The sequence below is a fragment of the Arvicola amphibius genome, chromosome 10 (assembly GCF_903992535.2).
Source record: "Arvicola amphibius chromosome 10, mArvAmp1.2, whole genome shotgun sequence".
In the NCBI taxonomy this organism is placed as follows: Eukaryota; Metazoa; Chordata; class Mammalia; order Rodentia; family Cricetidae; genus Arvicola; species Arvicola amphibius.
In genome coordinates this window covers 77,232,018-77,247,827 of record NC_052056.1, presented here as the reverse complement: position 1 = coordinate 77,247,827, position 15,810 = coordinate 77,232,018, and the positions used below count along the sequence as shown (strand labels likewise).

The 15,810-nt window shown below is 51.5% G+C and overlaps 2 protein-coding genes across 2 annotated transcripts in view; one reads left to right on the top strand and one right to left on the bottom strand.

The window, feature by feature from the left end:
• The first annotated feature begins 7,783 nt into the window (after positions 1-7,783).
• Tmem191c (transmembrane protein 191C) lies at positions 7,784-10,093 on the top strand. Its single transcript, XM_038346624.1, has 10 exons — positions 7,784-8,324; positions 8,501-8,624; positions 8,704-8,754; positions 8,831-8,908; positions 9,106-9,162; positions 9,245-9,304; positions 9,429-9,493; positions 9,573-9,645; positions 9,765-9,805; positions 9,886-10,093. Exons 1-10 carry the CDS (start codon positions 8,170-8,172, stop codon positions 10,091-10,093), a joined length of 912 nt encoding a protein of 303 aa, XP_038202552.1. The 5' UTR covers positions 7,784-8,169.
• Positions 10,094-12,620: 2,527 nt separating this feature from the next.
• Pi4ka (phosphatidylinositol 4-kinase alpha) overlaps positions 12,621-15,810 on the bottom strand; it is a 134,044-nt gene continuing 130,854 nt past the window's right edge. Inside the window, exons 48-55 of the mRNA XM_038345205.1 lie at positions 15,526-15,635; positions 15,042-15,146; positions 14,835-14,960; positions 14,524-14,644; positions 14,161-14,320; positions 13,308-13,397; positions 13,002-13,085; positions 12,621-12,906 (exon numbers count right to left, since the gene is read on the bottom strand). Of these exons, the coding sequence (XP_038201133.1) occupies positions 12,855-12,906; positions 13,002-13,085; positions 13,308-13,397; positions 14,161-14,320; positions 14,524-14,644; positions 14,835-14,960; positions 15,042-15,146; positions 15,526-15,635 (848 nt within the window). The 3' untranslated portion in view covers positions 12,621-12,854. The remainder of the gene's footprint in view (positions 12,907-13,001; positions 13,086-13,307; positions 13,398-14,160; positions 14,321-14,523; positions 14,645-14,834; positions 14,961-15,041; positions 15,147-15,525; positions 15,636-15,810) is intronic.

Sequence of the window (15,810 nt, the reverse complement as noted above, 5' to 3'; positions counted from 1 at the left end):
CCAGCAGAAGACAAGGTCTTAGGAGAGCAGAGTCTTGGGTGAACGATGGAGGGTGATTGTCTTTAGATGCGAGCGTGTCAGAACAATACTGACTCAAGTTAATAAAGGCTGTCCAGAAAGCAGATCTGGTGGGGTGGCTGGGAGGAGGGGTGACCAGTGCCCAGGAGCACGGTTATAACTAAGAAAAGGCCGGGAAAGATGAGCCCTCATGGGTCATCTCTAGAGTTGGTGCTGCTGCACTGATTCTTGGTAAGCTGGAGACTTGATTCTCTTAAAGGGCTGGGTTTGTGGTAGAGCAGTTTCCCCAGTGCCAGGATGCTAGGTTCAAACTCCCCTGTGTGCACCTGTAAGATGGGATGACTCAAAAGAGATTTGTGAACGTTAAATAGCCCGACTTGGGAGGCAGAGGCAGGTGAATCTTGAGTTCGAGGCCAGCCTGTTCTCCAGAGTGAATTCCAGGACAGGCTGCAAAGCTACACAGAGCAATTCTGCTTTGCAAAAACAAAAAAGGAAAAAAAACAACACAACCTGACTCTTATTACTCCTGAAGGCTGAGAGTAAAGACATGCCCCATACCCAGACACCCAACTAAGCTAATTTTTATGTGTATGTCTACTTATGTGTATGTGGGTGTGCTAGGTGTGATTGGTGTCCTCAGATTGACTCCTGCACCCCTAAAGGGACTGCTTAGTGGTGAGAATGGATCAAAATCTTCAGAACAGGCTAATTTCCATTTATAGTGTCAATGCCCACAGGGTCTGCACCTAATCTGGAATTGGAGTTATGGAGAGTTGTGGGCTGCCATGTGGGTTCTAGGAACTAAACACTAGGTTCCCTGCAAAATAACAAGTGAGCCTTCTCTAGCTCGTCTTCTTTCTGAAGATTTAAAATGCTGTGGTCCTGAGCATGGTTGAATCCAGTTAAGACAAGTTCTCTCACTAGGGTGTCCTTGGCTCACGCCTATGTTAGTGATGAAAGAGTCAAAGGCAGGTGGGGATCTCTGAATTCAGGGACAGCCAGGCTACACAGACTAATTTATGGGGTTGTAGAGATGACTCTGCAGTTAAGAGCACTGGCTTCCAAAAGCTTCCAAAAACCCAGGTTCAATTTCCAGCACCCACATGGCAGCTAAAAACTAATTCTGGGGGCCTGGAGAGATGGCTCAGAGGTTAAGAGCACTGGCTGCTCTTCCAAAGGTCCTGAGTTCAATTTCCCAGCAATCTCATGGTGGCTCACAGCCATCTATAATGAGATCTGGTGCCCTGCTCTGGTGTGCAAGCAGAACACTGTATCCATAATAAATACATGCAGGTAGAACACTATCCATAATAAATCTTTAAGACAACAACAACCCCCCCCAAAAAAACCCCAAAAACCCTAATTCTGGTTCCAGGGTCTAACACTTTCACACAGACACACATGCAGGCAAAACGCTATTACACATAAAATAGGAATCATTAAAAATTTTAAAAAGGAGAAAAGTCTTCGTTTCTTCTGTGAATGCCATGGTGTGTGTATGATAGTTAAGCACGCTGCCGGGTGAATTCTATCCTAACTCCTAATCCTCCTCCTAAGCGCTGGTGCCTAGACCTTTTTAAATTCCCATGGAAGTATTTTCTCCCACTCTCCTCTCCTACCCCCCTCTATTTTTTTAAATTATGTATACAACATTCTGCCTGCATGTATGCCTGCATGCCAGAAGAGGGTACCAAACCTCATTATAGATGGTTGTAAGCCATCATGTGGTTGCTGGGAATTGAACTCAGGACTTCAGGAAGAGCAGTCTGTGCTCTTAACCTCTGTGCCATTTCTCCAGCCCCCCCACCCCCATTCTTGAGGTACTGTCTCACCATGTTTTCATCTCTACCCTGGAACTCAAGAGTTCCTTCTGCCTCTTGCTTCCCATTGTTGGGATTAAATGACCAGCCCCAATGTCTATTTCCTTAGAAAAAAATTAAAGATTTATTTATGTGTGAGTGCTCTGTTACATACATGAATTCCTCTGTCTTGCATACACTGCTGCATGCCAGACAGAATCGAATCCCATTGCAGATGGTTGTGAGCCACTATGTGGTTGCTGGAAATTGAACTCAGAGCCTCTTGAAGAACAGCCATTGCTCACGCCCTGAAAATTAAATTTTGATGACCAACTCAACTATCTCTTGCAGGGCTTGAAGGTATTCCCACCACCCTTAGCTGGTTCCCGTCACAGTTTTGAATGTGCAGCATGGCATCGTGCATGCCTGTCGAACCCTGTACTGCTGAGGCATGCACAGTCTCCATGCTCTGAGTTTAAAACATCTCTTTCCCAGAGCTGTTTGGAGAGGCATTTGACCACTCTGGCTCCTGCACCCCTGAGGGGACTGCTTAGGGGTGAGGATGATTTCCAGTTACAGTGACATCTGGTAGCAGGAGGTGCAAAACTGAAGGAAGCAGCAGTGTCTCCTGGGTGGGATTGTGCTTGTGTGATGAAGAATCCCTTTTTTTGTTGAGACTCACTGTAACCAGACTGGCCTGGAAGACAGCTGACTGCTCCTGCCTCCTGAGTGCTGGGATTAAAGATTTGTGCCGGCATCCCTGACAAGAATTGCTCTTGTTCGTAGGTTTCCATGTCACCCAGGCTAGTCTCTTCCCCATGTGTTGGGATTGTGTGTGTCTGCTGTACCCTGGCTTCTAGGGATTCCTCCCAATTTCCCATAGGAGTCCTGGGACCTGAGACAAATGCTACAATGTCTGGCTTCCCTCCCTTTTTTAAGTTTTATTTATTTTTATGAATATTAGTGTTTTGCCTGTATGTATGTCTGTGTGAGAGTGTTGGGTCCCTTGGAACTGGAATTATAGACAGTTGTAAACTGTCATGTGGATGCTGGGAATTGAACCCGGGTCCTTTGGGAGAAGAGTTGGTGCACTTAACCTCAGAGCTAGCCCCCAATATGTGAGGGCTTGAGTCCTCAACACTTTTCTACTTCCCATTTCCCTAACCCCAAAAGGGAACTTCTGATGTCTTGTTCTCAGTATCTAGTGCAAGTAGTCTGTACCACCACGTACAGACTGTTAACATCGACAGCAGTGATTGCTACGCAGGCTGTTAGGTCACATGTGGTGCTCTATTCTAATGATTTTTCAGAATCTGAGTAGGAATGTATGGGCACATGTGAGACTTTAACTCACATGGCCTGGGCTACTGCTGGTCCTTGAGGCTCTTTCCAGCTGGGGCTTGAGGGAAGCAGGAGCCACTGGAGGGAATGGAACTTGGGTGTGTGGTCAGGCTAAGTGAGGACAGATGCAGGCAAGGACAGCGGTCAGGCTTAGGGTACCTGATGCATGCTGACTTATAGAAACCAGACAAGGCCAGTGGTGGTGGCACATGTTAATTCCAGCATTTGGGAGGCAGAGGCAGGTGAATCAGCATGGTCTCCAAAATGAGCTTCAGGACAGCCAGGACTGTTACACAGGGAAACCCTGTCTTGATAAACAAAACAAAGGGAAAAAAAAACCAAAAAAACACCAGACTCGTTGGGAGGGGAGAGGAGGGACTTGTTCTTCTGAATAGGTAGGAATCCAGAAGGCCCTGTTCTGTGTGCATGAGCCTGGCCTGGGGGCTGTAGTCCCTGAAAATACAGAAAGGCTTGTGAGGAAACCCTGAGTGTTGCTAAGAGTTCTATCCTGTCATTGTCTCAGCTGCTGGACAGCAAATTTAGAAAAATAGCCCCATATAATTTTGAGGTCAGTCTGTTAAATTCAGTTCTGTTCTCCCTGGCCACAGGTAACAAAGCTCATCACCCCAAAGGGCGTCGTTGGATTAGCATTTAGGCAGCACCAAGGAGCCATCATTGCTGACTTCCATGTCAGAAAGTAGTATATGTAAGCTAGCCCAGAGGAGTCCAGGACACTTGCTTCTTCTCTGTTTAGCCTTTGCTTCTAGACAGGCAGTCTGCCAACTCTGGAGTACACGTGCTGCCACCAACCTGTATGTCTGGTAACTTTGCAGTGCACCCCTACCTTAGCCAGTGCTGTTGAGTCAGCAAGTGCCTCAGTCAGGGTTCCATTGCTGGGAAGATACACCATGACTCCGCTGATTCTTACAAAGGAAAACATTTCATCGGGGCTGCCTTAGAGTTCAGAGGTTTAATCCATCATTATCATGGCGGAAACCAGGTAGGTTCAGGAGAGGTACCTGAGGGTTCTACATCTTGATCCGCAGGCAACAGAAAGTGAACTCCCCCTTAGTAGGCATAGCTTGAGCATAAGAGACCTCAAAGCCCACCCCCACAGGGACACAGTTCCTCCAACGAGACCATACCTACCTCAACAATGCCACACCTCCAAACAGTGCCCCTCCATATAGGCCAAGCATTCAAACACATGAGTCTGTGGGGGCCATACCTATTCAAACCACCACAGCAAGCAGCCCGGGGCTCCATGTGGCTTGATCTGTATGTACCTTTCTTATAATAATATATTTGGTAGCCTGGATGATTTACTTGCATGTAGAATATACACATAACTCTGAATAATGCACCTACCAACCTGTTAACAACCTAGGACCCTCCAACAATGGATTTCTCCTTATATGACTATCAAACTTGGATTCTGTGAAGTCATACTCAGGATGTTTTATGAGAGAGTTTGGCTTGGAATTGCCTGTAGACCTGCCTGCCAGCAGGGATTAAAGGCACACCTGGCCCATACTCTAGTTATGTTCAGGCACAAGAGTAGGGAGGTCAGTTGGCCTGAGCTAGTTTTGAGTTCATGTACAGTATGGCAAATTCTATCCTTAAAGTGAACTTTTAGCTGGGTGGTGGTGTACGCCTTTAATCCTAGTACTTGGGAGGCAGAGGCAGGTGGATCTCTGAGTTCCAGGCCAGCCTGATCTATAGAACTAGTTCCAGGACAGCTAAAGCTGTTACACAGAGAAACCCTGTCTCAAAAAACAAACTGACAAAAAGCAGACCTTGGGGCGTTGGGAGTGACCCAGCCTAAAGCTGTGGTGATGGAGGTGGTAAGTGGGTGACCCAAGGCAGCTAGCACTGTCCTCAAGACCATGGCCCTCAAGCCTGCTCCTTCTTCATGGGGCCTAATAGATCTCAGTGTTGGGCAAAAAGTAGCCAAGTCACACTGGGCTGAGGCAGGGGGCTTCCCACTCATAATGGAGAAGTTTGGGGGATAGGTCTGTAGTTTGTAATAGGAATTGGGACAGTAAAGACTGCATAAGGCTGGAGGCATCAGAACAGGACCAGCAAAGGGAGGCCTGGGCCGTGCAGGCTCTGCAGAAACTGGCCCAGGGCATCCCAGTGCAGCTGAACAGTGGGTGGCCAGAGCAAAATGTTTGTCATAGTGGAGATATAATTTTGGACCTTGGGTGAGGGGTGGAGAAGGCATGAGAGAGCCCCGAGGAAATGTCCAGAGAGCAAACATGTGAGTGTCCCGTTAGGAGGGTGAACATTAACAGCCTCATACATAGTACGCAGTATCCATTGTGCACTGACCCACTGGCAGGAGATGGTCCCTAGGTAGCAGGAAGAAACCCTCAGATCAGGGCTATCCTTCACTCCCCAAGTGAGGCTGGGTCCGGGAGATCTGGCCAGCAAAGAGCAGCGCTTCACAGCCTGTGTCCTGAGTCTGCGGCCAGGAAAAGGCCAAAGTTTCCTAAGTTGTGGACAAAGGTCAGCCAGCCAAGTCCTTAGTTGGTGTCGTTTAGTATAGTTTCTGTCAAGGGAGGTGGGGACGAGGCACTGCCTGTTGCTCAGAGCAGCCTGAGGAGCTGCCATTTAGCTTTTAGGGACCTCAGGCCATAGTCTCCAGGCTTTGACACAGAAAAGTATTGAAGGGTTGGTCACTGTAAAGCAGACTCAAGGTTTTACTAAACATTTTGGGGACTGGGGAGATGGCTCAGTCCTTTCCCAGAGGAGTTGGTTGGATTCCCAGCACCCAGCACTCAAAACAATCTGTAAGTCATTTTAGGAGATCTGATGCCCTCTTCTGGCCTCCACAGGCACTGCATGCACATGGTGCATGGGCATGTTGGTAAAGCATCCATAAACATAAATAAAATGGAATTTAATATTTTGTGTGTCTTTGATGTTGGGGGTGGCACACTTGTGCCATGGCCTCCATGTGTACAGGTTAGAGTGTTGTCATTTAAAACACTGAGAAGGGAAGTCAACATCATACAACAGGACTCACATGGGATTATTGGAAGAGAGAGACGGGGCAGAGACCAGTCCCTGTGGATGAGACAGAGAGAGAGGAGAAAGGAGAGAGAGAGAGAGAGAGAGAGAGAGAGAGAGAGAGAGAGAGAGAGAGAGAGAGAGAGAGAGAGCGAAAGAGAGAGAGAGAGAGAGAGAGAGAGAGAGAGAGAGAGAGAGTAGTAAGGCCCACCTTCTAAAAGGGAGCATAGTGAATGTTCACAGGAGGTGCTCCTCATGGCTGTCAGGACCCCAATAACAGGCCAGTACAGATGCCTGGGTCCTAACACAGAGGACCTTCAGAGTTCTCTCACGCTGTTTCTATAGATTGAACTGGGTTTACTGGGCTTGTCTGCTGAGCATGTCTTAGCCTAAGATAATACAGACTTTAAGTATGGGTTAAGAGACGGCGAGAAGCTCAGAAGAAATGGCTCATCCCAGAAGCAAAGGTGTGGGCTCCTCAAAGAAGCAAGACACAGGCAAGTGTGGGTGTGTGTGGTGATAGTTTGTAATCTAATAAACAGTGCAGCGATAAACCACTAGTTAGCCTTTGAGACAGGCAGTGGTGGTGGTACGTGCCTTGATCACAGTATTTGGGAGTCAGAGGAAGAAGGATCTCCATTAGCTCAAGGCCACCATGGGCTACACGAAATTGATCCAATATAAAAGAGAAACAGGGCTCACACAAAGGTGATCCCAGCACTTGGGGGTCTCAGGCCTTTAATCGCACTAGGGAGTGTAGACAGGAGTGATGTGGCCAGGCAGAGAGGGGTATAAGCCCGGAGGAGAGACTGCAGCTCAGCCCATTCAGTCTGAGGATTTGTAGAGACAGGATCTTGCTCCCTTTGATCTGAGGATTCGGTGGAGGTAAAAAGTCTCTCTAGTGGCTGACTCCTTTACTCCTCTGATCTTTCAACATTTATTCCGATATCTGACTCAAGGTTTTTTATTATTAAGACCAATTAGAATTCACACTAGAGATTTGGGAGTCCCTTGTGGGGCTTGTCCCTTGTTACTCCTTTCGATGTTAACAGGTAGGTTTTGAGGCTGGCCAAGGAGCCTGAAATCTGAGATGACAGGGAGCTTTCAGGGTTCCTGATAGGAACTGCTGGTGAGACGGGTGGGAAGGTAGCGAAGCTGCGTGTGGTGGTGCTCCATGCAAGGGCACGCTACATGTCAGCATCCAGTGTCTGCAGGGGGGCGGCCTATTATTTGTGTCCACAGCAAATGTAGATGCTGGTGAGGGGCTCCAGGATGGGGGTGGTGGCTCCTTTCATTTCCCATGTCCTAATTTTGTTTCTCTATCTTGCCTCAACTTTCACCTTTTTTAAACATAGTACAGTGCTTTTCTTCTGCCAATTTTTAGCCAGGGATGGTGGTACAAGCCTTTGGACATAGAAACAAGATGCAACCTGCGCTACAGACTAGCCAAATTAAAAGGAACTTAAACGTTTTCTCAAAATCCTCTTTCCTTGCTTTGAATCGAAGGTGAGGTACACCTGATTTACCCCATGGTTAGTTACTGTGGTAGTTCAGTTTCTCTCTCTTTTTTTTTCAGTCAGAGTCTTCTTGTTACATAGTTATGCTGAGTTTGAACTCCAGGTGATCGATTCTGTTGCCTCAGTCTCTGAATTTCTGGGTTACAGGCATGAACTGTCAAATCCAGTCTTTACTTGGAATTTTGTAAACTTGTTATCAATCCAATATAGGTCCACATGTAGCCCTGGCTAGCCTCAAATTCGATTACGCAGCAAAGGATGACCTTGAATTTCTGATCTTCGTGTCTCCCACACCCCAGGAGAGAGGATTATTGATATGGGTCACCAAGTTCCGCTTTGATAAAAATTGTATACCTGAATTGATCGGGCGTGGCCTTTCTTGGGTCGGGCTCTGGCGCCCCCTGCTGCCCATTGTGACGCGGGCCACAGGGCCGCTCAGGCGGCGGAGGTCCGGGCGGAGGTCCGGGCAGAGTGCTGGAGCTATGGTTGAACCGCTGGAGCAGTTGCTGCAGCTGCAGAAGGACAACCGCGACGGCCGCCTGCGGAAGCAGGAGCTGGAGGAGCTGGTGCGTGGGCTGGAAGCCGAGAGCGAGAGCCTCACCGGGCGTCTGGACGAGTTGCGCGAGCGCGAGCGCAGGTGCGAGGGCACCGAGGGCCCAGGGCAGTGGGCTCAGTCTGGAACTCTCAGGCTGGCGGTGGGCCTTCCCACAGGATCCTGTGCCTTAGTTTCATCCCTGACCATTTGTGTCCCCCCCCTTCCGCGCCCCCCCGTCCCCCCCTCCTCCCCCCCGTCCCCACTGCCCTGCCGCGCAGCCTGCAGCGGAGACGAAGTCAAGCGTCGCGGGCGATTCGAGGGGAGGCGCGCGAGGCGGCACGGGAGCGCGCGGAGCAGGCTCGTGGGCTACTGGAGGCCGCGGAGCAGCACCGACTGGACCTGGTAAGGGCAATAACAAGAGGTGGGGCCCAGGGTGGCGAAGCTAGCGGAGGGGCCTAGACAGCCTGGACCCTGTCCGCAGGAGCAACACAATCGGAAGCTGCAGGAAGAGTGGGAGGAGCTGTCCAGCCAGGTACGTACGGACTGTCCCAGGTTACGCCCTCGTCCCCAAGTCCCATAAACCAGGCACTCACAAACTCTGTCCTCAGCTTTTCTACTATGGAGGAGAAGAGTTGAGTCAACAGCGAGCAGAGCAGCGACTGGGAACTCAGCTTGCGGCACTGCAGGTACTTGGGCGGAGCCTGGGCGGGGCCATGGGTGGGGGAATGGCTGTGGGCAGGGCCGTGCACTTGCGTGGGTAGAGCATAAAACCCGAAAACAGGCGACCTAACACCTGGGGGCGGGGAGCGGGGGAGACCAAGCCCTGGGGCACAGCGGTGTGCGAGGCCTGCAGGTTCTTAATATCACTTGGATTCTTTTGAAGAAACATCTGGAGCTGGCGGAGGCCAAATTCACCATGCAGGCAGAGGACCTGCGACAGGTGCGAACGGTGCAGGGCTCTGAGGGAGGACGCGTGGAGAGGGCATGTCCTGGCGATGCTCACCCAAGCCCTTGGCTTCTAGGGCGCGCAGCGTACGGAAGAGGCCTGGGCCAGCTTCCAGGAGCAGAGCGGAGTCCTGCAGGTGCGGCCGCTCGGTACTTTGAGCCGGTCACTTCTAACGCTCTGCGGACTCAACCCTCTCTCCTCACCCCCTGACCCGCGGTGGACTGCATTCTCCGTCCTGAGTCCCTGTTGCCACCCTCCAGGAGCTGCAGGGGAAGGTGATGGAGGCAGCGGCTGCGCTGGAGGCTACGCGTGGTGGCGCAGAACCGTAAGGGTTGGGACTATGGAGGACGGCAGAGCAGTGCTAAAGCCGGGCCAGGTGGCCCATCTCCGTGCCTATCCCGCAGGTGGAACTCGCAGCCTCGTCGGGTGCAGGACTGCGTGGGCTCACTCATGGAGGAGGTGGCCAGGGCTGACTGTGTGAGCGCGGGCCGGGGCGCGCGGGCGAAGCTGGGACCCAGACTCTACGAGTGACCTGCTTTCTCGGGGGAGATATGGCTAGTTCCTGCGCAGAGCTGAATGCGTCCCTTTCTCTGCAGGAAAATCGGCTGTTTGGCGGTGCGGGCGCTGGGAGCATCAGGTGAGTGGCTAGCGGTGGCCCGGTAGTCCGGGTTCGGGGTCTTGGAGCCACCACCCACGCGTTCGTTGGTGGTTTCTCAGGTTGTGGGCGCTCAGCGCACTGCAGACGCTGCTGCTGCTCCCACTGGGCTTCCTGGCACTGCCGCTGCTCTACGTGGCGCTGGGGAAGCCCGACACCGTTGGCCAGGGGCTCCCGAGTAGTCTTGGCTCGGACACAGTCTTCCGTAGGCTGCGCTACACGCTGTCGCCTTTGCTTGAATTGCGCGCGCGCGGACTGCTGCCTGCTTAGAGCGCATCATGTCAGCTTCTGCCACCTGCCTCACCTGTCTCCTTTGTGGTTTTTGGCGTGTGAAAAGGGTGGGGTGGAGCTTGTGTGTTCCTATGGGCGCAGAGACCCCCTTGTCACCTGGGCACAGGGGTACTTGTCCTCAGGTATACCTGTCCACAGCTGGACTGTCCTCCAGCCCGACCCCCTAGGGAGTCGTTTGCTACTGTGAGTTTGGGCTTTGGGCAGGATGAGTGCTGGTCTGTCAAGTTCCCTCCGTGGTATATGGATTATTTTCCCCACGGAAATGACTCCAAATTCCCTGCAATATTGGGGTTCCCCTGGGCAGGTTGGGGTGCGCCAAACCCAAACTTCCTCACAGCATCTGAGCACACCGATAGTGGGCTTCGTGAGGAATGTGCTAGTGTATACGAGGAATGTCTGCTCAGTGGAAATCAATCTGGGTTGAATTTTGATCCTGCACATGTAAGCTCTAGACTACTTACTTATTTGGTGGGGTGGAGGTCTCCTGACGTTCCAGCTTTGACCTCACAATGTAGCTGAGTGATCTTCAACTACTGATCATCTTACCTCTGGCTCCTGAGTGTTTGGAGTGCAGACATGAGCCACCAGGTGTGGTTTATTCTGTTCTGGGGATTGAACTCAGCATTCGTGAATGCTGAACTATAACCACGCCATTTAAACAATTATAGCTTTTCTGATAAGTTTATTGGCAACATGCTTAGTGGCCCGACAAGATAAATGGTCAATGAAGATGAACTCGGAGAAAGCATCTGTTGTGGTGAAGGTTAATCGCACCCAGCAGCCTATACGCTCTGTCCCTTGGAGCTTACCGCTCCTCGGCTGGGGTGATGGCTGTATTGCAAGCACAAGGATGGAAATTTGATCCCAAGAACCCATGCAAAAAAGCTGGATGTAGGGGCTGGAGAGATGGCTCAGAGGTTAAGAGCACTGACTGTTCTTCCAGAGGTCCTGAGTTCAATTCCCAGCAACCACATGGTGGCTCACAGCCATCTTTAATGAGATCTGGTGCCCTCTTCTGGCATGCAAGCATACATAGAAGGAATGTTGTATACATAATAAATAAATAAAATATTTAAAAAAAAAAAAGCTGGATGTAGCCGGGCGGTGGTGGTGCACGCCTTTAATCCCAGCACTTGGGAGGCAGAGGCAGGCAGATCTCTGTGAGTTCCAGGCCAGTCTGGTCTACAGAGTGAGTTCCAGGACAAGCCTAAAAGCAACAGAGAAACTCTGTCCCAGTCCCCTGCCCTTCCCAAAAAAGCTGGATGTGGTGGTCATCTCAGTGACTCCAGGGCTGGGGAGGTAGAGATGGGCATGTTAGGGAGCTCCAGCCAATGAGAAACTGTCTCAGGAAACTAAGTGGGGGCTAGAGAGATAGATGATTAATGGCATTTGCTAACCCTTTTTATTTTATGTGCATTGGTGTTGTGTTTGCATACATGTTTGTGTGAGGGTGTCAGATCTTGGAGTTACAGTTGTTGGTTTTCATCTGCCACATGGATGCTGGGAATTGAACTCAGGACCTCTGGAACAACACTTAGTACTCTTAACCACTGAGTCATCTCTCTAGCCCCCATTTGCTGCTCTCTCTCTCTCTCTCCATATAGGATTTTTCTGTGTAGCCCTGGCTGTCTTGGAACTCACTCTAGACCAGGCTGGCCTTGAACTCATAGAGATCCACCTGCCTCTGTCTCTAAGTGCTGGGATTAAAGGTCTGCAACACCACCACCCGGCTTCCATTTGCTGCTCTTAGAGAGGGTCTGGGCTCAGTTTAGAGTATTTACACCAGGTGTCTGACAACATCCTGTAACTCTTGTCCCTCTTCTGGCCCCCTCACCAAACACCAGGTATGGTCACAGTGCACAAACTACACTCACAAATAATTACAAAAAACCAAAACCAGTAGCGAGGTGGTGGCACAGGAGGCAGAGGAAGGTGGATCTCTGTTATTTAAGGCCAGCCTGGTCTACATAGTGAGTTCCAGGACAGCCAGGGCACAGGGAGAAACCGTGTCTTGAAAACAACAAAAATAAAAAAAAAAAAAAAAAAAAAAAAAAAAAGAAAAAGAAAACAAAATCAAAACCAAACCAAAGCGAGGCTGGGAGTGGCCAGGATTACAGGTCTGGGTTGCTACTCTTAGGTTCACTTTTGTTTGCTTTCTCAGTTTCTTTCCCACCTGGACTCTGCCTCCACTCCCGCCTACTGTCATTTGGGGCCCCTGGGGATGGGCCTTGCGCATGTCAGGCAAGCCAAGAACTTTCACCACTAAACTACAGAGATGTGGAGACAAAGACCAGCCTAGGAAAGTCTCCCCTTGGGGTGAGTCACAGGCCGAGGCTACACACAGCTAGGGCGGAGGTGTTTGCCTAGTATGCTTAGGCCCTGGGTTTGATTATCCTGCCAAAACCAAAAGCAGACTCCTTAAGCTCGGGAGTGACGTGAGAAGAGCAGGAGTTCAAGGCAGCTTCAGCTACAGGGAGGCAGGTTTGGGGCTAGCGGACAAAGCAAATGTAGCACATTTGGGGATTTTTATTTTTCCATGTTTACACAAGAAAATACTTCATGTACCCATGTAGTAGACAGGTGAACAAGTGGGGAATGTGTCCAGTGCAAACAGAGACTTACACCTGTGCTCTCACACCTGCGCACACAGCATACTGCGCTGTCAGTCTCCTGAACAAGGTTCTGTGCTGCTGTCAGCTCCACGCCCAGGCTGCTCGGGGCAGCAGAGGTTCCAGCTGCCTTAGTACGGGATGTCGTTCTGGTAGTACTGGATCATGTCATAGGTCCGGCTCCTGGAAGGCCAAGCAGGAGAGTGAGGAGCCTCATCTCTCAGAGCCCTTCTCACCTGCTCACCCTTGGCAAGGCTCAGGGATGGTGGACGACTTGCCTGTTGCTGAGGAAACAGCTCTGGATGACCTTCATGATAAAATTCGCTGCCTCTCGCTCTGTCATGTTAGGGCTGAACCTATGTCTGGGGAGAGATGAAAGGCTGCATTTGTGGGAACCTGTTGAGGCCCCTTCTCCTGGTGTGACCCAGTGTGGCCCCTGACCCTTTCCAGCAACCACTAGGCCACTTGGGGAGCTCAAGGCCATCTTGCTATCCAGGAAGCCTGGCTGCTCTGGGGTTCCCAGGATACAAAAGGTTTCTAGGTAGAGCCCCAGCACAGCGACAGCCCTTCCCCAAGGCACCTACTTCAAAAGCTTGATTGTCTGGCCTCGGAAACAGGGCAGGCCTGTGTCCAACATGAGTGTAACTAGGGAGACGACTGCATCCATGTAGGGCCTGTGGAGACAGCAAAGGTAGAAACAAAGCCAGCCTGAGTGGGACCCGGCTATCAGTCCTGTGATCCACCTCTACTTTCCACCACTTGGCTTGCCTCCCCCAGCCATGCTCACACAGCCGTTATGGCTGAGTGTCCTCCTCTGTCCCCAGCACGCCAGGCTTCCAGTTGTGGTTTCAAAGATGCTCTATTGGACTTAACCACAGTAGCATGTGTGATGTGCCATCGGGTTGATGTCAGTCTATCATGTAGCTGTGGAGGTGCGGGGCTACAGTGAAAGAGTGGCCAGGAAGTACCGAGGGGGAGCTCAAGGCTGGAGGGTGCTGGCGGATGAGGTTAACTGTGGGAGACTGCAGGATGGGGCTGGTGGTTCAGAACTGGAAGCTGCTCACAAAGGTAGACTAGGTGATTAGAAGGCAAGGCCCTTCACTTCTTAAAGATTTATGGCCGGGTGGTAGTGGCGGCACATACCTTTAGTCCCAGCACTTGGGGGGCAGAGACAGCTCTGTGAGTTCGAGGCCAGCCTGGTCTACAGAGTGAGTTCCAGGACAGCTAGAGCTACATAGTGAGACCTTGTCTTGAAACAAAGATTATCTTTATGTGTATGCCCATCTGTTTGAGCATATGCATGTATGTGTGGGGCAGTGGATGGTGGAGCTGGAGTGACAGGTATCTGACTGTAATCAGCCACCTGATGTGAGTGCTACTGAGCCTGACTTCCCCCTTCCCACCTTCACCTCCCTTCCGCGTGGCCCATGGGCTCACCGCACAGCCAGATAACCTCGGACACACATCTCCATGAACCACTTGAAGGGTGTGGCTTCCATCTTGCCTCCCATAATCATCACCATCTCATCTGTCAGCTTGATGTCTGGTTCCCAGCCAAGGTTGCCACCTGGTGAGCTTTCGAACATGAAGCCGAAGTCTGCAAAATCCCAAAAAGCTGCCTGTAACTGGGGCAGGAGCAAGGTCAGGGTGGTTTATTTCTAGCAGAGGGTCTCAGCTACAGGGGCCTGAGGGGGGGGGGGGGGCTCGTGCCAGGCTACAGCAGAGGCACTCCACCAGCTTCCCTTCTACCCAGAGTGTAGGCTGCCATTCTCGTTCCCAGCCCCCTAGGGCCTGGCTGACCGATGTGGATGATGTGGCCCTTCTTGTCCAGCATGATGTTGCCATTGTGCCTGTCCTTGATCTGCAGCAGGAACAGCAGGAGGCTGTAGGCAGCCATGCTTCGGATAAAGTTGTAGCGTGCCTGTGTGGAGAGGGCTGTGGTCTCCCCTGGCTCTGTGTGACCACGGCAGAGCTCACAGCAGTGAGTGCAGACAGCGGCTCTTTCTGCAACCAAGGTTCTAGGCCTCTGACACCAAGAGAAAGCTATGGGGACTACTTTAGCTCCTACTAGAGGCAGACAGGAGGTGAGCTGAGGCTGTGGGGCTAGCTACCTGCTGGAAGGCCAGGGTAGACTCATCCCCATACTGGCGTGTGAAGTAGTCATACATGCCGAAGTCGGTTTGGCGGCCCAGCTGGTCTCGGGAGTTACAATCCGGTATGCACTCAATCACCCCGCACTAGGAAGGGAGAGAGAAGGGACAGTCAGGTGGGAGCAGTGATGTGCTGACCCCTTTGCCTATCACGCTCCAGGAACTCACCCCAGGGGCGGTAGCCACCACCCGGTAGGGAAAAACAAAGAGGTCCAGGCCAACCAGCTGGAAGATGTTCTTGAAGAGGTCGATGATCTGCAGGGCTAACATGTCCTGGACCGGAGAAGGCACAGGATGCAGTCAGGGTTCTTTCTTCAGCCCTGGGACCACTTGGAAACTAGTGGTCCTCGAGGCTCACACAGTAGGGAAGGGGGCAAGCTGTGGCCAAATGAGAGCCTAGAGGTTTGCCCTCACTGCCCATCCAGGCTGGGCTGTCACAAGATTGCCCCGAGGATGTGGGAGTGAGGCCGTCCCTGATGGTGCAGGGTGGGGCTGGGAGCAGGGGTTTCTGGGTTTGTTCTGATGCCTCCAGAGCACCTGAATCATAAAGTGCAGGAAAGGGTCATGTGTCACAACATAAGGGGCTCTTCTTTGGTGTCACTAGGAGACAGTGCCTTGCCCTGCCAGCCTGTATAAGGCCAGCTCTTGTCACCTGTCGACAGTCATCCCCCACTTTGAAGATGGCTGCCTGCCAGCAGATCTTCTTGCCATCAGCCTCCTGCCCGCGGCACTCATCCTCAGCATCTGAGCGGCACTGCAGACCTGGGTAGAGGAGGGGGTGCTCTCTATCAGCCTGAGGGCATGAGGAGGCCGCATAGGGTTGAGAAAGAACTGGGATCTTGAGAATCACTTTGGCAGAGCACTAAGGGGTCCCAAGAAACGCCATGAGTTATCATGTAGGATCACAGGGCCAGGACTTTTCCTAAGAACACACAAG